The sequence below is a fragment of the Marmota marmota genome, unplaced genomic scaffold, assembly GCF_001458135.2.
Source record: "Marmota marmota marmota unplaced genomic scaffold, marMar, whole genome shotgun sequence".
In the NCBI taxonomy this organism is placed as follows: domain Eukaryota; kingdom Metazoa; phylum Chordata; class Mammalia; order Rodentia; family Sciuridae; genus Marmota; species Marmota marmota.
Window position 1 is genome coordinate 9,363,715 of NW_025999900.1, and position 21,625 is coordinate 9,385,339.

General features: G+C 42.4%; 1 protein-coding gene across 3 annotated transcripts in view; it reads left to right on the plus strand.

The window, feature by feature from the left end:
• Positions 1 to 5,020: 5,020 nt before the first annotated feature.
• The window catches only part of Nid2 (nidogen 2), a 61,323-nt gene continuing 44,718 nt past the window's right edge, over positions 5,021 to 21,625 (plus strand). Inside the window, exons 1-4 of one of the 3 annotated variants that reach the window (XM_015490767.2) lie at positions 5,021 to 5,475; positions 6,160 to 6,468; positions 14,585 to 14,817; positions 19,523 to 20,274. In XM_015490767.2, coding sequence (XP_015346253.2) covers positions 5,113 to 5,475; positions 6,160 to 6,468; positions 14,585 to 14,817; positions 19,523 to 20,274 — 1,657 coding nt within the window. In that variant the 5' untranslated portion in view covers positions 5,021 to 5,112. The remainder of the gene's footprint in view (positions 5,476 to 6,159; positions 6,469 to 14,584; positions 14,818 to 19,522; positions 20,275 to 21,625) is intronic. The other 2 variants (XM_048798590.1, XM_015490759.2) reach the window with 2 other exon arrangements.

The following is a 21,625-nucleotide window of genomic DNA, read 5'->3' on the forward strand; positions in this document are numbered from 1 at the left end:
AAAGTAAAAGACACAAAACTGGGGCAATAAGAAAGTAAGTTGTGTTAGTCAGCTTTTCGTCACCGTGACCAAAATACCTGACAAGAACAATTTAAGAGTTGTAAGTTTATTTTGGCTAATGGTTTCAGAATTCCAGTCCATGGTGGATTGACTCCATTCCTTTGGTCCCCAAAGTAAGGCATAAGGGCATGGCAGAAGAAAACTATTTAGCTCCCGACAGCCAAGAAGAAAAGAGAGAGAACTAGAAACCAGGGAGACAAGATATGATCCCCAAGGGCAGGCCCCCCAGACCCCTACTTCCTTCAGCCACACCTCACTTGCCTTCTAGTTAATCCATTCAGATTATTAATCTATTATATGGGTCACACCATTGATTAGGTATGACAGTCATCATCTAATCGTTTCACCTCCTGCATTAACCCAGGCACTTTTACAGGACACTTTGAATCCAAACCATAACACAGGGAAATTTATTTTTGTTTTTATGGGTAACACTGGAATGTATGTAAAAGTAGAGGGGAAGGGCCAGAAAAAAGGGAAAGGTTGAAGGTACAGGACATTGTATCACTGAGAAGGGGAAAGGTGTACAGGAGCCCCTTAGCCATGGTTTCAGTCACCCATGGCCAACCACAGTCTGAAAATATTAAGTGGAACACTCCAGAAATCAACAATTCATAGGTTTTAAGTAACTTTTATCAAGACATATTGTCATAAATATTCTATTTTATAATTGTTGTTAGTATCTCACTTATGTCTACTTTATATATGGAGCTTTATCATAGGAATGTATGTACAGGAAAAATGATAGCATATACAGAGTTCCATACCACCCACAGCTTCAGGCATCTGTGGTACATATCCTGCAGATAAGGAGACGGGATGTACTGTAATTATGATTGGCTTTGACCAATATTAGTTCATCTGCCAGCACTGAGGGAGGAGCCCACCATTTTGGGGCTTATTCACCGAAACAAAATGGAATTTCTGAAACCAGGAAATAAAAGAGGATGACTATGTTGGAAAAAAAAAAATCCCAAAGTGTCTGCCACACTAACCTTTTTTGTACTTAGAAATGCCGTGGCAAATTTACATAGTCAGTGATTCATATCAAATGATTGGAAGGTTCAGAGTCTTTTCATATTGTACATTTTAATTCAAATACTTTCTTACTCCATGGTTTTTCATAGGCCTAACATAATTTCAATTAAGCCTGAATCTGAAAAGACACTAATTTTCTCAACTCTATTTTTTCCACATGCAAGCTCACCCACCCTGGAATTTAATGGATAGTAAAGTTATGCGAAGAATTCCTGTGTGCAATGAGAACTGGGACATTTTCCACTAAGCGCACCTCCAATAAAAACACATACACACACTGGTCAATGCTATACATAGAACTTGCTCTTGAATACCTACATCTATTTGCCACACTGTGGAGTTTCATTCTCTTGATTAAAATAACAGGAAGTATCATCATTCTTGAAGCTTTGGTATTTGCAAAGAAATGTAACCACAAAATATATTTATAGTTGTAAGTATATTTATAACTGTGAAGACTCTTTTGAGGTCTATTGGCAAGGCATCTGGTACCATCCTGGCTTAGGATGGAAAGTCCTACATTGAAATAGTCATGCTTCCCAAGCAATGCTTGGTCTACTGGGAGGACCCAATCCAAGAGAGCTAAAAACTTCTAGAGAAGTCCTCTATAACCTCCAGTTTGAAAGGGGCCTCTGCCTCTTCAGCAAGGCTGGCAGGTCATGGAAATTCTACTCTTGAAAAGGGAGCTGTGGACACAAGAGAAGTATTTCTTCAGTATTTACTTTGACCAGTGAAATAGCTATAACAATTTTTTTTCTTTTCCCCAAGACACAAAGTGACATTTTAAAGGAGAAATTACTCTGTTGGTGCCACTGAGTCGTTTAAAAATAATATTAGAATAAAAGCTCAAAGGAATGTCTGCTTAAGCACAGCTGCCTAAAGCCTCATATTTCAAAAATTCAGCCACTTTATGCAGACAGGGAAACAAGACTGCTCATTTCAGCCTCTTCTCTATTAGATCCACTTCTTAGTACTCAGCATTAGATTCAGAACTAGTGACACCCTTTCGGTTCAAGTGTTTTTTTTTGTGGCCTGTTTTGCTATTAAATGCATGCTGCAACTTTATTTCTTTTTTCATGTTTATGCTCTTTTTCCAACCAAATCATGGGCTCTTTAAGGTCAAGGGCCAGGTCTTGCACCCCTTATTTCTTGCAGAATTGTACTGGTTAAGGCAAACTTGCAGGAAATAGTTGTTGAATGGGTGAATGAATGAAAGAAAGACAAAAACTGAAAAGCAGTGGTAGGTGAGTTGCTAGGCAGCCTGGTAAAGAGGATTATGAGAGTCAGGTCAGATTAGCAGGAAAGGTGGTAGAAGGAAAAGAATGCTGTGTTTTGAGCCAGCAAATTCAGGTCCTAGTCCCAGGCTGGCTTGCTTGCCTTCACTTATTTGACAAATTTCTTAAACTTCTGATAAGCCAGGCATGAACCAGGCAAACATTGTGGCAGGCATCGAATAAGACAAAATCCCTGCCTTCGGGGTGCACTGGTGATGTTAAGGGGGAGCAGAGGAGATCAGGGTTTCTAGGAGATATGTGTGACAGGAGACATGAACATGCCAGGCACTGGGCACAATGGGAGCAAGAAGAGGCTTTTATATCAGACTGTAGTTTCCGGGAAAGCTTCCTGAATGAAGCGAGTTTTGATTCAAGTCTTGAAGGATGAGTGGGTGTTGGTTTAAGGCTGACTGGGAAATATGACTTCAGGTAAAGGAACTAGTACATGAGGATATTCTCCAACATAGAACTGTGTGTTGTATTTCAGAGCTAAAGTCTCAGCTGAAGGATGGCCATGGCAAAAGACAAATTTACAGAGGTTGACTACAGCTACTTTGCAAAGGGCCTTGTGGCAATGTAATTTAGTGCCTAAGGGGAGAAATTAAAGATCAGACAGAAATGGGTTCAAATCTCATTTCCGGAATATACCAGCCCTGTAACAATAACTGATTTTTTTAACCTATTAGAGGTTTTCTTTAAACAGTGTTTAGATGTTTCAGTTATCTACTGCTGTGTAACAATTGTCCCCAAATGTAGTGGCTTAAAAAAACATATATTTATAATTCTCACAGTTTCTATGTTGTTGGGAATCTGGACTCAGCTTAGTTGGATCCTTTCCTTCAGAGTCTCTCACATGTTGCAATCAGAGTCAGGCAAGGCTGAAATGTCATCTCAAGACTCTATTGGGGAAGAACCTGCTTCCAGCCCACTTACATGGTTATTGGCAGAATTTAGTTCCTTGCTGGCTGGTGACCAGAGGTTGCCCTAGGTTCCTGGCTATGAGTAGCCCCAGGCATAACAGTTGGCTTTCTCAAAAGTCAGTGTCAGAGATTCTGCTAACCATACAGAATAGTCTTATGTGGCGTAATCCTTGAAGTGACTTCTCATCACTGTTGCTACATTCTATTGGTCAGAAGTCACAAGGTTGGCACATACTACAAGGGCGGGGCTTATACAAGGGCTCTAGCACCAGGAAATTGGGATTTGGGGGAGACTATCTTGGAGTTCATCTTGGAGTCCCACTTGCCTCATTAGTTCAGTGCCTCCAATCAGTACTAGGTATTGTTATTGTTATTATGCCGAACTGAGGATTAGGAAAAACTTCAGGGCGCCAAGGGAGGAATTTGTAACTTCGGATGACATTGCACAAGTCATCTCATGTTTTGTCTTCAATAGAATGAAGATTCTTGACCTGGAAAAATGAGAAAATGTATGTGCAAGTATAAATGCGTTTGTGTCAGGAGCAAATATATAACTTTGAGGAAGCAAACTGCTTTGGATCAGTTTTCCACTTTATTTTGATTCTGTGAATCTCACAGTCTGGTGTCTTCAAGGTTTTTAGTGTTTGACCCTGTGGGTCCAGAAGAATTCGCATAACTGGAATAAACACCTACAAAGAGAAATCTGTCTTTGGAGAGTCCCTTAAGGCATTTCCAAGCCTTTGCTTCTTTCTATTAAAATACCTTTGTTTCTAAGAATTCCATGGGGGATCTGAGAAAGAAAACAGACTATCTGGAAAATTTCAAGCTCTGGATAATAAAAATGGTAATAAAATCTCTTCCAGCTCCTGAGGCTTCGCAAAGGTGATGTTTATGGTGCTTGGGGTTCTCTCACACCCGCGCAGCTGCTTTCCAGGTTATGTGGTTTCCAGTCCTGCAGATCAGCTCGGGTTACCGATTCCCTGGCCGCCCGCGCGGCAGCTCGGATGGTCGCAAACCGCAGGCTGAAGACCAAGTCTTCCGACCCCAGCGCCTCACTCCTTCTGGCCCGGTGCCTTATCCCTCGCCCCAAACGAAGCGCATCACACACTTGAATCCAGGGTCTTCCCTGGTGCGGTTATTGCCCGGCGACGGTAAACAGTGCCAACTGGTCACACGGGCATGTCGGAGGGTGGAGGAGTTCTCCCCAGCTGTCCGCCCTGCGGAGGAGGGCGGAACCGAACTTGGGAGTCAGTTCCCTGAGCTTGTACAAAGGCGGACGTCTCCTCAGGGCATCTCTGGGTGGGACGAAGTGGAGAAGGAGGAAGCGACATTGCCACTTTGCCTCTTTCGGAGGGCCTGGCCTTAAGGGCAAGGGGCGCCAGGGAACCCCAGGCAGGACGCAAACCTCCTAGCGTAACCCCACCACCCATCCTTGCTCTGCCAGTCCGGCGCGGGAACGTTGCGCCAGCCAGCAGCTGCGCACGCCGCCGGGGGTCCCCTCCTTCGCGCTTAGATCATCTCCTGTAGCGTTTGCTGTCCTGGGTCCTCTTAGGCCATTTGGTCCCAGGGGCGGGGTAGGCCGGGGCCGAGGGGCAGCCCCGACCGGAGGGCGGGTGTGACCCCAGGAGCTCTCGGGGAGCGGAGGAGGAGGAGGAAAAACGAGCAGCCCCGAACAGCCCTGGCCGGGGTTTTTACCTCGCCAGCCCCGCCGCTCCCGAGACCGCTGCCTTAGAAAATTTAATGAGAACCAGATGTAGTGGCCGCTGCCGAACTTTCTCAGAGCGGGTGATTGGTCCCAGGCTGACAGCCTCAGCCAATGGATGCGCTGGGCGGGACTGCAGTCCCTCCCCTCCGGGGCGTCTGTGGGGATCCAGGTTCGAGGCTGGCTGCTGGTGGACCCGCAGGCAGGCCGGACGCTCTGTACCACGGGACAGCCCACTGGCGGAGGGAGCATGCCGGGGGACCAGGCGGCCAGGCGGCCTTCGCTGCCATCGCCATCGCCGCTGCTGCTGCTTCTGGTGCTGCTGCTTTCGCGAGCCGCGGCGCTGAACCCTGGAGAGCTCTTCCCCCATGGGGAATCGTGGGGAGACCAGCTCCTGCAGGAAGGCGACGACGAAAGCTCAGCCGCGGTGAAACTGGAGATTCCCCTGCGCTTTTACGATGTCCAGTTCAACAACCTCTATGTAAGTTCAGCCCGCTCCTGGTGCGCGACTCGGGCACATTTCTCTAGGTTCTTCGCAGGAGTTAATGTTGTGGCCATCCCACCGTGACCCTTTGGAAGGAAGGAAATAGTCCACACTCTCGGCTCTCTCTCAGGGGACGCGGCTTCGGAGCGATGCCGCTGCCTGACTCCTGCAGTGGTAAAGAATTACCCGGAGAGGAAGAGTGAGAATTGTTCGCAGCCACGTAGCGTACCGGGCAGAAAAGAAGGTGGGGTTGCCCAGGCGATCAGAGAGGTTTGCAGTAGGACAGTGAGGAGGCTGTGCACTTCTGCAGAGCTGGGGTGTTCCCTCCTCGATCTCGAGTCTTTCTCCCCAGGGACATGGAGCTATAGGGTTGTTTGGGGAGTGAGAAGATGGACGAGCCCTAGGGCGCCTAGACCTATTGCACGCGTCTTGGAGTGGGGTTAGGGATGGGATCGCGGCTGTAGTTGTCCTAGTAGCCCTGCATCCAGACTCCCTCCTGTTAGGAAGGAGAGGCTTCTTTCCCTCAGCAGGACCCTTCCCTCCCTGCAGGATTGGGTGAGCGCGCGACTGGAGATGGGCGGCCTCCCCTTTGCTTGATCATCAGAGTCAGTCTCTCTCTCTCTCTCTCTCTCTCTCTCTCTCTCTCTCTCTCTCTCTCTCTCTCTCCTTCTCATCACCCAGGTGGGCACAAACGGCATCATCTCCACCCAGGACTTCCCCAGGGAGACCCAATATGTGGACGATGATTTCCCCACAGACTTCCCCGCCATCGCCCCCTTCCTGGCTGATATCGACACGAGTCGCGGAAGGGGCCGGATCCTGTACCGCCAGGACACCTCCCCGGCAGTGCTGGGCCTGGCAACCCGTTACGTGCGCACAGGCTTCCCGAGCTCAGCTGCCAGCTTCACTCCCACCCACGCCTTCGTGGCCACCTGGGAGCAGGTGGGAGCTTATGAGGAGGTCAAGCGTGGGGTTCCGCCCTCTGAGGAGGTAAGTGACGGGCGATGCTCCCCAGCTGAGTGAATCCAGGGATGGACTTGAATTTTAACGGGAACCCAGGGACTGGCTCCTAGTTTCTTCTGACTTTGCCCGTGTACCAAACTTGATGGTTCCTTTGGTGGCCCCATAACCGAAGTGGTTTGGAAGAGTGGCTTCAGAGGTGTCCTTTGATGTCTTCTGAGGCTCATTCAGATCTGGTCATGTTAGCAAGGAAAACTGCTTAGTGCAGATGCCAGAGGTCCTGGGAATAGGCAGTTTACTGCTTATTTGTTTATTTTTAGGATCACCTCTAAGTATTTCTAATTATGTGTTCACTAAAGGAAAAATCAGAAAGTCAGGAAATTTAAAAAAACACTCATTTTCCTACTACTATTAAACATTTTTGTATGGACATTTTCCAGAGTTTTTTTCTTTACAGATACATAATTGCTATTTATTAACAATAGTGGATTCACACTGTATGTACTTCCACATAACTTGTTTTTTCACCAAATATTGTATTCCAAATATGTTTTGACGTTAATAACTATATTTCTATAACATTAAGCATGATGACTGGGTAATATTCCACTCAATGTGTTTACCATAGTTTATTTAACCAGTATTCCCAGTGGTCATTAAGGTTGTTTCCATCATTATAAGTACTACTTGTGAGGCACTTTTCAAAAAGTTACATCTTTGCACATCTTCTTAGCTGACATCCCAGAAATCACAATTGGTAGGCAATTGCTTTTTCTAAGGTACTTGAAAGCTTTTGCCAAATTGCCCTCCAGATACCAGTTTACCTATATTCCTTAGTTTATAGGAGACTGTCCACAATGTGTTTTACAGTCTTTCCCTGGAGAGAGCAAAGCAATCCAGGCTACAGTTTTTGATCCCAGGAGCAAGATTTGAAGTACTCCAAATGGACAATGGGTAGAGCCAGGGCAGTTTGGTAAATGGCAAATTCCCTCATTCTTGGGAGTAGGTAAGGATTTCCTTTTATGCAATTAGACCTGAATATAAAATGTGGTGCTTCAAGGGCAAAAATATTACTTATTTAACTCATTAAAGTGTTTCTTAACTATAGAAAGATAGCATATATCCTCCCTAAGAGATTAAGAAGGTAGCTCAAGATGGTGGCCGTTCTTGCTCTGTGGTTAGAGTAAGAGGACTATTTTCTATAACTTATAGTAAGCAAAAACTCTTTTAAAGTGAAAAAAAAATTATGTTTAGGGTTTTCTTTTTGCCATTCAGTTTTTTGGTCAAGTAAAATTAGTTTTATTTATTGAATAACTTTTTAAATGCATGGTTGTGACATCTCAGTTATCTCAACAGAATATCTTCAGTTGAAACAAACATTGTGCACCTTCTTTATGCACACCACTGGGCTGGGTAGAGGGTTGGAGAGGACATAAAGAAAAATATGGCTAGGCTCTACCATTACGTTTCATTCATTCATTTTTGCTTATAAGTTAGAAAATTGATTCGAAATTGTTATCACATGCCAATAATAGAAATTTGAAAAACAGAAAATAAGAAAACATTATTTATAATTCTAATAATTAGTGGCCACCAATGCTTACACTTTATTATATTCTTATAGTCTTTAAAAAAACTTATATCTTAAGTGTGATATTTTTTAATTGTGTGTTTAAATCACTTATATTTAAACATAGTTGAGATTTATTTATCCAATAAACCATTTCTGAACACTTACTATTGGGTCATTATTAGGGTAGATACTGTGAAAGGACATACTCTTGCCACCAAGGATCTCATAGTTTGGTAGGAACATGGATTTTTTTGAATATGATAGGTATGGTGTCTTGACTTAAAGAGCCTACCCCTAACCCTTCCTGTGTAGGGGGAAACCATCTGTGTGGGTTTTTTTTTTTTTTTTAATCTGTGTGGGGTTTTAGTGAAAAGGTATCTTTGTATCTGAGTTGAGTAGAGTAGATCATTCACTATAGAAGGTATAGCATGTGTCACCCATGTGCCTTAAATTATAACATGCTGAGGGCATTGCAGGTTGTGCCTTGTTACTGAAGAGGAAGGGTAATGAGATACAAAGTTTTTAGAAAGGTCACATATTCCTTTGGGAGGAATTTGGATTTTTTTTTTTCTGGGCAGTGGGCTGCCTTTGAAGGATTTTAACAGGGGAGGGGCGGTTTGAGGTGTTTTTGCTTTGTTGTTTTTAAAGAGAGATGATTTTGATGGTATTGAGAAGGTTAGGGCACAAAGGAGACTGACTGCTTAGACAATTATTAAACATGTTATTGATTCAAGCTATTTTGTTAAATTCTTCCAAAAATATTTTATCATACTATCTTCCCATCACAATCCTACAGGATAAGTACAAGAATTACTGTTTGCATTTCACAGATAATGGCAAATAGAAGATAAAGTGATCATCCAGGATGATTGCAGAGGACACTTTTGATGCCAATATCACTTCCAAATTTGAATTGCAGTACTCAGAAGAGAATCCAGTTATATGTGTGTCTTATTTTTTCAGTAGAGAAAAGAAAGACAAAGTTGAGTCTAAGTAAATTAGAGAGAAGAGCAATTGCATGACAACTGGGTTTATGAAATCCTGCTTCAGCTTTTGGATCCCAATTGTACTGGGACTTCTTTGAAATAAAAGTTACCATACAGATGAGATGACTTAGTTAATTACCTTTCTCAATTTCATCTGTAGCAGGGGTGTGCTACTTCTTTTATCAAATTTCCAGGGTAGTTGTGAAGTCAATGACAACATAAAAACATTTGGGAAAAAAAGAATGGTTTTGAAAGGTTAGCCAGTCAGTGACTTTGGAAGTAGTGACCCAGATTCAGACTAAATTTCCTAACCTGTAAAATGGGGTAGCAATGCCTCCTACTGTACAGGACTGTTGTGAGAATGAACTGAGGTGACATTTTTACGTAAAGCTATTGTAGTCCCTTGACCTAGTATCAGCCAAACTATGTTTCCCTATGTTGACTTGATAAGACCAGATTCTACTTCTTTTGTTCCTTTCTCTCGTAAAGATGTTGTGATACAGGTCCTTTGTGTAAGCATTCTTTAACTAGAGGGTTTTCTGAATAATGTCTTTTCTTGTTCTTTTTTGTTTGTTTGTTCCTTTTATGGAGGGAAGTTAGTTTAGGGAAAGGTTTGTAGATTCTATTGCTCTTTAACATTTATAGTTAAAATCATTCTTTAGACATTTTCATATACTAAATTGGCTTCAGAATTTGTTTCCTTTAGAAAGATGAGGATTCTGTTAGGACAGAGTGTGTTTTTTCAATTACCCACGTTGAAGAGTCTTCTGAATACTTTAAAGAGCCCTGGGACTTGAATTCTTGCTTTAATAGTTTTCTGGAGATAGATTTTGGCAACCATTAAACTACTTTGCTTGAAGGATTGTGTGAATCTTATGTGGATTTCTTGAATCTTGGCATACCCTAAGATAATATTGCAGAGTCACTGGAAACTTGAATATATCAGAGGAATGGCATCTTTACCACTTAAAACAGTCAAGTTGGTGCCCTTTCTCTCCATTGATATTCCCATTGGGTATGACAGGAAGCTGTACCTGATGTTGCAGGAATGTCAAGGTGTAATTACATCAGAAAAAAAAATGTGAACAAATAGTGTTTATCAATTCAATTAATCTGAGATTGTTTTAAACCTTCATGTAGGTAATTCACAAAGAAGTCATGGTGTTGACTTTCAAAGAACTTGTGGGAGACACAAGAGTAGTGTTTACTTTAGCTATGTGTTGTGGGGTGGTCACTTTTAAGGGCTTTTAGAGAACTAGGTTATACAGATCTGTGTAGTGTGGGATGTTTTTGTTGACCTAGAATTTCAGTTGTGTTAAAAGTACTTGAGAGAATGAATATTGAGAATGAGGTAGCAGGAGGGGTTGGTCTGAGTTGGGGCATGTCCTGAGAGAAGACTGAGAGGGCTGAGGCTGGAGAAATGGATGAGGGAGTAGTGGGACAGTGATGTTAGAGTGAGTAGGAGGTTGCCCAGTGAAGGCCTCCATGTGGAGAGGGGGCATGTTGACTTGATGCAAAGGATGAAAATCACTGACCAAGAAAATTGGACTTGGCTGTAGCTTTTTGACTTCTAAAACAGGGTTCAGAAGAGGGAGGTCTACAGATTATCAGGACAAATTTAACCTGAGTCTAAGATATAGGTATAAAGACAAAATTGAGACATATGTGGAAACTGGTTTAAAAAAATACCGAAGTTTTGCTCAAACCCAAGTGTCAGGAAAGATGCAATATTAGGGATGTGACTGCATTGAGCATTTATCTTTGAATTTGGGGCAAGTTCTGTAGGATTTAGTGCAGAAAAATGAACAGGGGAAATCACGCATGTGATGATGTTCTACAGATGAGGAAATGAAGAATTACACCAAGGAATAGAGGTTGGTGTTCCCATTGAACTCAGGAGGCCACAAGTCAGTGATCCTACAACTCTAGAGAGCATGTGTCCCTAGGAAGACAGGAAGAACTCTGTGACCCCTGAAGGGAGTCATCCTACTCCACTTTCATTTTTATTTTGGTAAGACTCTATAGGCAAACCCCTTGGGGAGAGGGACTTTTTGTGACTTTTTGTCAAATGTCTGTAATTAATTAAATGAATTACAAGCATTGGAAATCCTTAGAGGGGGCATGTTTTGTATCCATCAGCCTATGTCCGCCTAGTGTCACATCAGTATGGAGTGGTGATGTCATGCACCTGGAAGGGGAAAGGCAGACTCCTCTCTGGTTTCTGCTCAGAGTTCTGGCCTTTGTCTCTCTGATATCAGGATGGTGGAAACCTTGAAGCTCTGCAGCCACTAGCCTGAACCTGTGTACTGCTTCTTTCCCTTTAGAGGCCCCTCTCTCCTCTCTGGGATCCTGGGGAAGTTGAGAACCAGTGACCCTTGTGTAGGGTTTGGCAGCCCATCTGAGGGTTTGCCTTCAGAATCCAAACATGTGGGGCTCTTGCAAAGGCTTGTATCTGGAAATTCAAGGACCTTTCTGGTTTGGAAGCCAGTCAATGAGTGCTTGGGAGGAGGAGCCCTTCAGGACAGTGTCAAGTGGGCTCTTTAGCAATTAGATGTAGAATTTTGTAGAAGTGTCAGAGAACTTTACAAGTCATCCTTTGGTGTGTGAGTTGTTTTTAAACAGCCAAACTCTTCTGGAGTGTACTTAGAATTTTGTAGAACTGATGGAGAACTTTACAAGTCAGTATTTGGTGAGTGGGTGGTTTTTAAACAGCCAAACTCTTTTGGAGTGGACTTTGGTCTCATAAATTCTATTAAAAGGAAGTTGTTTTCTTCCTTTGATATTTACCTGTTTCAGAGGAGACAAAGAAATTGAACATTTGCCACCTGTAATGAATACTTGTCTCATAATACAAGTATGTAAAAGGCATATGAAAGATGTTGAACACATCTTAATCAGAACGGGGGCTGTTGGGTGAGTGACTGAGAGAATGAATGAAATGCTAACTACCCAGACCCCACGGGGAAAAGCCAGACCCCCCTCTCAGCTTTGTTTATTTTTCCGTATCCCTCCTCCCAGTCCCTGCAACTCCTCACAATCTTACACTGCCTTATCTTTCAGAATTTCTCTAAACTTAGAACCGGATTCTCCCCTATCTTGTACCTTGATTGTGGGCAATCCACAGCAGGAGCTTTTAAAGCGTAGCTTTCTAAAATGGGGTTCTTTCTCTTTCCCCAATGACTTCTCTTTTCCAAGTTGAACTTTATTCATTCTGACTGAAATAAAACTCTGAAGTGATAGAATACACATTAATTGATGATGAAGTATATATTATGCATAGACAAGGGGGCAGAATACCTTGGTTTACATTTGGCAGAAGTCGAGGCTTCTGATCTGTGAAAGATTCTAGAAAACATTCCTTGCCTTTTGTTTTAGGAACAGTCAAGTTTTGCTGAAGAAACAATCAACAGCCACAACAATAACAAATGTATCGGATCCCCTGTCTATTAAGGGGAATAAGGTTAGGAGGGTTTGTAGATGCAGAGGAAGAAGGTTGGGGATGGGGGAGGGGGGGACCAGCAAGGATTTTTTTCAGTTAGAGAACTACAAGAAAGTTTACATAGTATTTGTGTGTGTGTGGTGCTGGGATTTAGACTCAGGGCTTTGCCATGCTAGGAAAGCACTCTACACTGAGCTACATCCCCAGCCCTTTTAAAAATTTTATTTTAAGACAGGGTCTTTATAAGTTGTCCAGGATGGCCTCAAACTTGCCATCCTCCTACTTCAGCCTCCTCAGAGCAGATGGGATTACAGGAGTATGTGCTGTCATGGCTCCTGCAATAGTTTTTTTTTTTTTTTTTAAGCATGCTAATGCCTGCATTTCTTTGTCCTATCTGCAAAACCTCAAAACTACTTTGAAATTAAATATTGAAGGGAAAAATTAGCATTAGAAAAGATCTAGAACAAGATGGGAGAGGACCCAGGACAGACCCAAAGCAAGACACATTCTTTCCTCTCTATTGTTTTCAGTTAAGTGTGAGGTTCTTCTCTGTGCCTAGCAAAATGAGAAAGTAATAATTTGTGCCAGTAAATGTTTCTATGAATCACCTTATTTATGAGGGAAGTGGTTTTTAAAAAAATACCGATACAGTTCCTTACTAGATTATAAAATGAGTGTGTGATCTAGTGAGAGAGGTAGTCTTGCAGCCCTAAGTATAGCATTTTTAAAAGATAATCCAGGACCATTAACTGATCTTTTAGAAGGGCGGTGGGCAGATAGCTGGATAAAGGTAAAGGTGAAAAATGTCTTATTGAAATAAGAGTAAACTGAACATCAAACAGTGATTCTGTAGTCAGCTGGGTACTGAGTTTGTGGTTAATTTAGGCTCCTGGTCTCTCTCTCTCTCTCTCTCTCTCTCTCTCTCTCTCTCTAGTCTGCTTTGACTCCTGTGGTATTTATTAACATTCACAGGCTGCCTCTGTGATGCCTCCCCACCCCGCCCAGAGTCTTAGGCTCACACCCTCCTCTGTGGCCTCAACCACTCTACCACTCTCCCATAACTGTCCTGCAGTTCCAAACACGGCTGCTTCCCTCTGGGTCTCGCCTAGGCAGAGTCTCCTGTTTTTTGCTCCTTGTGTATTTGGCGCTGAGCATAATATCCAGTGCTTACTAGACACTTGGCCATTTGAATTACTGTAGAAATGAATAAGCAAAGAGGGTTTACAAACATATAAACAGCCAACCAAGCAAAACAAAGTGAATGTGATCTAGAAATACCCACAGAGGTGTCACGGAGGGTGAGAAGTAATTCTAGAGAGAATCACAGAACACTTCCGAGGGGCAGTGTCTGAAGCTTAGGAGGGTTTGTAGATGCAGAGAAACATGAGCAAAGGATAGAAGCACCAAATACATGGTACAAAGGGGGATGACTTAATAGTCCAATGATGGTGCAGCAGAACTGAGGGGAGGTTGGGCCATTACAGATCCCCGTGAATGGGGCACCAAGAACTGGCCTAGTGGTGCAGGGCATGGGTGGGTTCTGGCTGCCACCACGGACTTGCTGACTGACTTTTGGCACATTTGCTAGCCCCTTGTCTCTTTTGCTCATCTGTGACTTGAGGGTAACTCTGGTGCTGGTGTGGAAGAGAAAAGAGAGTGAGGCCCTGAGAGCAGCAAGGAGGCCTTTTGGTCAGCTGGTGCCTAACACAGTGCCTGCCCTCCATGGGCACTTAATAAATACATGAATTCATGAATGAATGATCCAGAGGAGAGATGCTGAGTGCCTGGGGTTATACACTAGGGCAGTGACTGTGGAGATGGACAAGTTAACTTTGCTACTTGCTCTTAGCTCTGAGAGGGGTTTAGATGAGAGATGTTGGAAAACGTAAAAAATTTTTAAGGTTTTTTTTTTTCTGTGTCAACTAATATGAATTAATAGAAGACACTTATAATACATGAATGATAGTACTTATAAATTACATTTGTAATTTGAAGAAGGAATTTTAAAGATTATATTTCAAGACAATTTGGGGAAATCCTGAGAAAGGTGAGTGCCTTTCCACCTTGATGTCTTGCCTGCATTCTGTCATTTCCTTCATCTGTTTGTTTAAGGATGTCTCCAATTTCTTTTTCTTTTCTTTTTATTAGCTGAACACTTTCCAGGTGGTTTTGGCATCTGATGAGTCCGATTCCTACGCCCTCTTTCTTTATCCGGCCAACGGTCTTCAGTTCTTCGGAACCCGCCCCAAAGAGTCCTACAACGTCCAGCTCCAGCTTCCAGCCCGGGTGGGCTTTTGCCGAGGCGAGGCTGATGACCTGAAGCGAGAAGGTTTATATTTCAGCTTGACCAGCACTGAACAGTCTGTGAAAAATCTCTACCAGTAAGTAACATGGAGCTTAAGCCTTTTTCTGTTTGAATATAAAGAATTTAGGACCCAAATCCTAGTGGCTATAGACCATTAAATTACCGTTTGGTGGCTTATAAGAAAGACTATGCATCAAACCCAGGAATTAGATTGGACCCAGGGAGAATCAAGTTCTCCAAGATGTAAAAGTCCTTTATTTTTCCTGCCCTGTTGAGTATAGATACCAGAAACAGAGTAGTGTGTGTGTGTGTGTTTGCAGAGCCACGGAGGTTTGCTATGAAAAACATTGCTCTTGGAACCACATAAAAATATCCAGTAGTATAAACTGCCTAGGTGGAGGGTTTTCAGGTTAATAATTTCACAGGGGAGGATTTAGTCTATTGGACAGATACTGTTAAAAATTAAATTAATATAATTTAGGAAAAAAATAAAACACATTTGTAAATGTTTAGAAGCCTCAGGAATTCTCTATGGCTTTATTACCTGAAGTTACACTAATTGATTTTCCATGGGGTAGCCAGAATTGGACCCATGTCATTGGCTTATTCCACAATTGCAATATTCAGCCCTGACCCGTTTTTTTTCAGTCCATTTAGGGGCAGTATGATTTTTTATTAACCCTGGTATTTTGAGGGTTTTTTGTTTGTTTTGTTTGTTTGTTTGTTTTTGTCTTTCTTGTATCCCTTTCCTGACTTCTGGTCCAGAAACCAGATGGAACACATTGTTTATCTCCTAGCCTCCCTTAACTGTGTCTCAGTTTCATTAAATCATCCCTGGGTATAGGAACACCTTACAGCTATGCATGGCATCTGCTCTGCTTGACTACCAGACCATGGGCACCGCAGTCAGATAAGGTTTCTCAGAGCTGACGTTTATTGAAAGCTTATTATCTGCTAAGTATTGTGCTAAATACTTTCCAGGTGTTATTTTAATTAAAAGTCACCAGAATCGCAGGAAGTAAGTACTACTATTTTCTAAATTTTACAAATAAGCTTAGGGAAGTTAAATCAGTTGCCTGTAATCTCAGAGTTAAGTGGCCAAGCCACAGCCCAAGTGCAGGTCAGGAGTGCTCAATTGCTTACTCTGTTTTATGCTGAGCCCTTGTCTCCTTTCCCATTCTGTGACCCACAGGGGGCATCTTTTGGTTTCTAGCTAGGCTTCTGTATAGTCTGGACTCTGGGGCAAACTTAGCTCCTTGTTCTCTCTCTGCTCCCCTCCCCTCTCCATCCTCCTCTTTTATTCAGGAGCATGGGTTCTCTGCTCCTCAGATATTATGAAAATGCTCACAGTGAGCCAAGCACTTGCTGTATACAGATTTTTTAAGAGCCAGGCCCTGCACACCAATGACTTGTGCTCTGGTAATGTAGACAAATAGGTCAATCCAATCACAGAGTCTGGAGTAAGGGCTGACATCTACACAGGGCCCAGGAGCAGTGGGACTATAAAGCCCATGGGGAAAAAAGCAGTTGTGTCCCCCACCAGACTCCTGAAGGCCCTGGGATCTAACACTATACATGTGTGCAACAAGCACACAGCACTGCCACTTACCTCTCCAGACTGTCCATGTCTTCATCAGTGATACTTTCCATACATCTCTTATTGTCTTGAGAATGGAATAAGAAATGGGGCCAAGGCAGGCTCTGAGGTGCAGTTCTGTAATCCCAGCAACTCAGGAGGCTGAGGCAGGAAGATTGCAAATTTGAGGGCAGTTTGGGCAACTCAATAAGACCCTATCTCCAAATAAAAATGAAAAGTTCTGGGGATGTAGAGCACCCCAGGGTTCAATCCCCAATATTACCAAGGAGGTGGGGAGAAATTGGGACCAAATGAAGTATGTAAAAAAAAATGTACAGAAAATGCAGAACAATGTGAAATAAAAGTAAAAAGTACCCGTGATCACCACTTCAAGTGATAAACAGTGTTAGCTATCCTTCCTGTGTTTGAGGTACATACACAAACTTTTTAAAACACAAATTGTTTGTTCACTTTACATGTGGTATTTTCACATTGGTCACTGTCTCACAGGCACTTTTCAGTCCTATGTCTGTCTATATTATCATTTTGAGACAATAAAGCATTGCATCGTGTATGTTCTGCATTGTCCAACTTGTTGATGAACATTTAACATGTTTTTGAATTAAAGGAAGTGACAAATGACATTTCAGTTCACTCCTAAATACTTTGGTATGCATCACTAAAGAGTAGAGTTATTTTCCTTGTCAATGGAACCTTTCTTTTCCTGAAATTTGTCCTATACTGGTAAATTCAAAGGTCATAAATTAAATAATTCATAATGTTTGTCAGACTCTTCTTGTGCAAACTTAAATGTGAACGTGTACATTTGCACTTTGGTTGATTAAACTTTTCTGTCTTCTGGAAGATAGTAATACTAAGTAGGTAAATCATGCACAGGGTGTGTACTAGGCATTTTGTGTGGTTTTCTCACTTAATCTTTCTAACAACCCAACAAGGAAGGCATTAGCATCCTATTTTGTAGCCTGGTTTTCCCCTCTAGGAAATAATTTCTTTCTATCACTAAGCCTTACAAATGATCTGGGATTTTATGATAAACTCAAACTAGTTACTTTCCCATCATACACTATGACAAAATCCAGAATCATTATTTATATGTCATTAGAAGGCTATTTTATTTAGCTCTTATCTACCAGTATTTGCGTAGCCCTATCTGAAAGTTTTATAGTTTTCTGTTTCTAAATTCGAGAATAGATTTCAAAGCTGCAACACTTCTAATGTGATGATCAACTTAATATCCTAGACGGCTAGGATTTTCTCGTATCTTCTTTAATTTTCCTTTTTGCTTCTGAACAACACTAATTCTTACGAAAATACTGTTTTTGCATAGAATATTGTTCTAAGGATCACAGTTTTATTTTCTGTGCTCTTCTTTTCCTAGATTTACTACAGCAGCAGCAGCAGCATATACATACACTAACAAATGTGTGCATACGAGCACACACATACACACACACACACACAAAAGAGAGAGAGAATCTCAAATTGTGTTTTAAAATATTTTTACTGTAAAAACCCAGATTAATATGATGAATACCTACCCCCTAAAGCAGAGGTCTCTTGCTTTTGCAATTCAATACATTTTAAATATCTTATTCATTATTCACTCCTATTCTTCATTGCTGACTTTGGAGGAAATTCCATAGCATGGGAGAATTTGAGCATGCTATTTTGTACAAACAGCAGAAGAGTCTATAAACTGGTAGATTCAAGCTAGCCAGACTCTTGCTAGCTCAAGTTTCCTCTTAGTTTTAAAAATCTTATGGATAGTTGTTCTCTTCAGAATGTATCATTGACTCTAAAATAATGGATTATTGGGATATTTGGAAAACTGAATAATCATTGATACTTCCCAGTAGAGAAAATGAGTGATCTTTAGATGTTTTTGCAAAGACTTCTCACTTAAGACTCCTTTCATTTTAACAAGCTACATTCTTTTTTTGGTGGGGGGTACCAGGGATTGAACCCAGGGATGCTTAGCCACTGAGCTATATCCCCAGCCCATTTTTGTATTTTATGTAGAGACAGAGTCTTACTGAGTTGCTTAGTCTGGCTTTGAACTCATGATCCTCCTGCCTCAGCCTCCTAAACTGCTGGGATTACAGGAGCACACCACCTCACCCAGATTGACTAAGCTACATTCTTATTTTCCCCTTAAATTTGTTCTGCATTTGCTCAAAATTTTTTAGACTTTAATGGTTACTGGGGTTTTTTTTTTTCAGAAATTTTTATTTGATTCTCCTTTCTCTGTGGATTAGTACATGGGGACAATAATGAAAATGTCTTTTTAACTTTCCTTAGAGTAGTGATAATCCAGGTGCTGACTATCATGATTTAGTTTTATGATATAATATAGATGTTTAAAGCATGGGCTTTAGTGTTAGCACTGAATTTAAGTCCAGGCTCTGGCAGCAATGAGTTATGTGATCCTAAGGATATTAGTGAACCTCTCTGAACCTATTTTTATCTTAGTAAAATTAGGCATGATCACCGTCTTTACCTTGCTGTGTTATGAAGAACGTGAAGCACTTGGCACAGGGCCTGGCACCTAACGAAAGTGTATAGTGGTCATTATTGTTTGAGTGTTTGGTGAAGAAATTGTGAGCATGAATTTTCTTGAGTATGTTACAAGTTTTCAGATTAAGTAGAGTAAGGATAAATTATTCCCACACTCCTTATTTGTTTTTAAATAGTCAGATTTTAGAAAAAATATTTGGATTGTAGAGCAGATTTATAACTTGATGGTCTGTACTCAAAACATAATGTTAAATTAAAGGTAGTTTATATCAAAATTCTAGCATATTCCTTTTACCATGCAAGTCTGCTTTTTTTGCAGGGGGGAGGATACTGGGGATTGAACTCAAGGGCACTCGACCACTGAGTCACATTCCTATCCCTTTTTTGCATTTTACTTAGATACAGGGTCTTACTGAGTTTCTTAGCGTCTCACTTTTTGCTGAGGCTGGCTTTGAACTCTCAGTCCTCCTGCCTCAGCCTTCGGAGCTACTGGGATTACAGGATGCACCCCTATGCCCGAGTGCAAGTCTGCATTTATTTGGCCTTGTACATTAGTGAAAACACAAATCTCTTTTTAATCGTCTTTCTGTTTTTAAACAAATTGCTCAATTTTGTGGGAAGGAGGATGAATGGATATTTTATTTACAATGTGCTTTTCCTTTCTGTTTAGACTAAGCAACCTGGGGATTCCTGGAGTGTGGGCTTTTCATATCAGCAGCAGGTCCCCTCTGGACAACATCAGACCTGCAGCGGTTGGAGACCTTTCCACATTCCACTCTTCAGCTTCCCTGGAACATTCCTTCAGCCATGCTGCAGCTCTAGAAAGCGACTATACTGAGGACAATTTGGATTATTATGACGAGAATGAGGAGGAGGTTGAATACCCTCCAAGTGAACCAGAGGAGGCATTGAATGGCCACAGCAGAACTGATGTGTCCCTCCACTCGAAAACTGATCCAGGTCCTTTAGGAGGTGGAATCTCTCCTCCAGATTCTGATCTGGCCTCCCCTTTGCCACACCCAGCACCTAGTGATTGGCCACCCTCTCCTAAAACAGAATCTGCTACCTTAGACCCTCAAACTCAAAACGGAGCATCTCAGGGGGAGGTAGGCACCCCAGATTTGGAAGATCGAGTGGAAACTTTGGACCAGACAGACACCAGAAGCCCAAGTCCACCCGAGGTAGATGGAGAGTCACTGGCTCCTCCCAGGGAAGGCCCACCACCTTATCCTGGAAATAGAGGCATCCAGCCCTACCCAGATGGAGGGGCCATTCCTTCAAAACCCCACATTCCTGCCGCCCATCCTGAAGGAGAAGGCGAAGTTGTTCTTCCTAATTACTCTGTGCCAGGTCACCCTTCACCCCCAAATCAAGGGAGGTACACGGTAGGAGCAGGGGACGACATCAGTTCCAGCACTGAGGGTAAGTGCATCAGAAAAGCAGGCGCTGGGATTTCACTTTTTAAATGCTGGTCTTGGGTAGAGTCGTGATTTTTCTCTCAAGCGAGTAGGTGAAAAGTTTAGCAAGAAGATTGGAACTGAATTTTACTCCCTGTGTTTCAGCAGATAAATTTCTTCTGCCAAACAAATCTTGGCAGGCAGATTCTGGTTGGAGTCTCTTGACCATTAATAATGTGTTTTTAAAAATGAGCCTCACAAAATGAGCGGGGAAGAACTGGTTTGCTTGTGCCAGCTGCGCTCTCAAGTGTACTGAAGTATTTCAGTCTGAAAGTTCAGCAAAGGTGAAGCATTTTGAGGCTTCATGTGCAGAGCAGGGAAGGAGGGCTGAACACTTTGGTTTTGAGTCACGGGTGGTGCTAGCTCTGATGCACAGGCCAGATTTATGGGACAATCCTTGCGCTCCCCTTGGTGGTAGACACACTTGTGATGTGTGGGTGAGCAGAGCCATGGGGGGAGAAGATGGCGGCACACCTGTGTCTGCTGTCATTTCTGGTTCATGGCCGTGCAGCTGTGGTGTCCTCCTCCCTGGAGCCTTGTCCTCATTTCATGATTCACTGACTGGAGCTGGAAGGAGTAGGAGGCAGGGCTTCATCAACAGCCTCTTCTTCCCATTGCAGTCTTGTCTTGTCAGCTCTTTCTTCCTGGTCAGGGCTGTAAAGGTGTGAATGGGAAACTGACCACAGATTTATTCCATTTGTTCTAGGGACAGCTTATCTGACCTCTACCAGGAGGAAAGAGCTCAGAGGCAGACACTTTCTTTTACACCTCCATTTTTTTTTCACCTTTTCTGTTTTCCATCCTCATTATGACAAAAACATGCCCATCTAGGTTCAGCTGTGGCATTGGGCAGCAGGATTTTGCCTGGAAAAGTGCTTATTTCAAGAGGGAAGAAAATATTTTGTGACTAATGTGGTATTGTGTAACAATAGAGGAAGAGCATGGGTGTTAGACTTGAATCCTGGCTGCCTCAGGCAACTCGCATAACACCCAAATCTCCTGCTTCTTGTAGCTTCATTGGGAGGATTACATGAGATAATAGGTGTGAAGTACTCAGTGTCTACACTGGTAGATTCTAGGAACGTGCTACCCATATCCAACAGCAGAGGCATGAAATTAGTTTGTTTGTGACTTTTGCATGCGAAGCTTCGTGAAGGAAAGAACTGTCTTCTTTATCCCTCTATCTCCTGATTTATGCTTTTTCTTAAATAGTTGTTGAAGGAAGGTGTGATTCAGAAAAATGGACCAATCTACTGCTCTGTAGACTCAGGATGAGAATAAAGCACGAGCTAACTCCTGAGCACCTTATCATCATT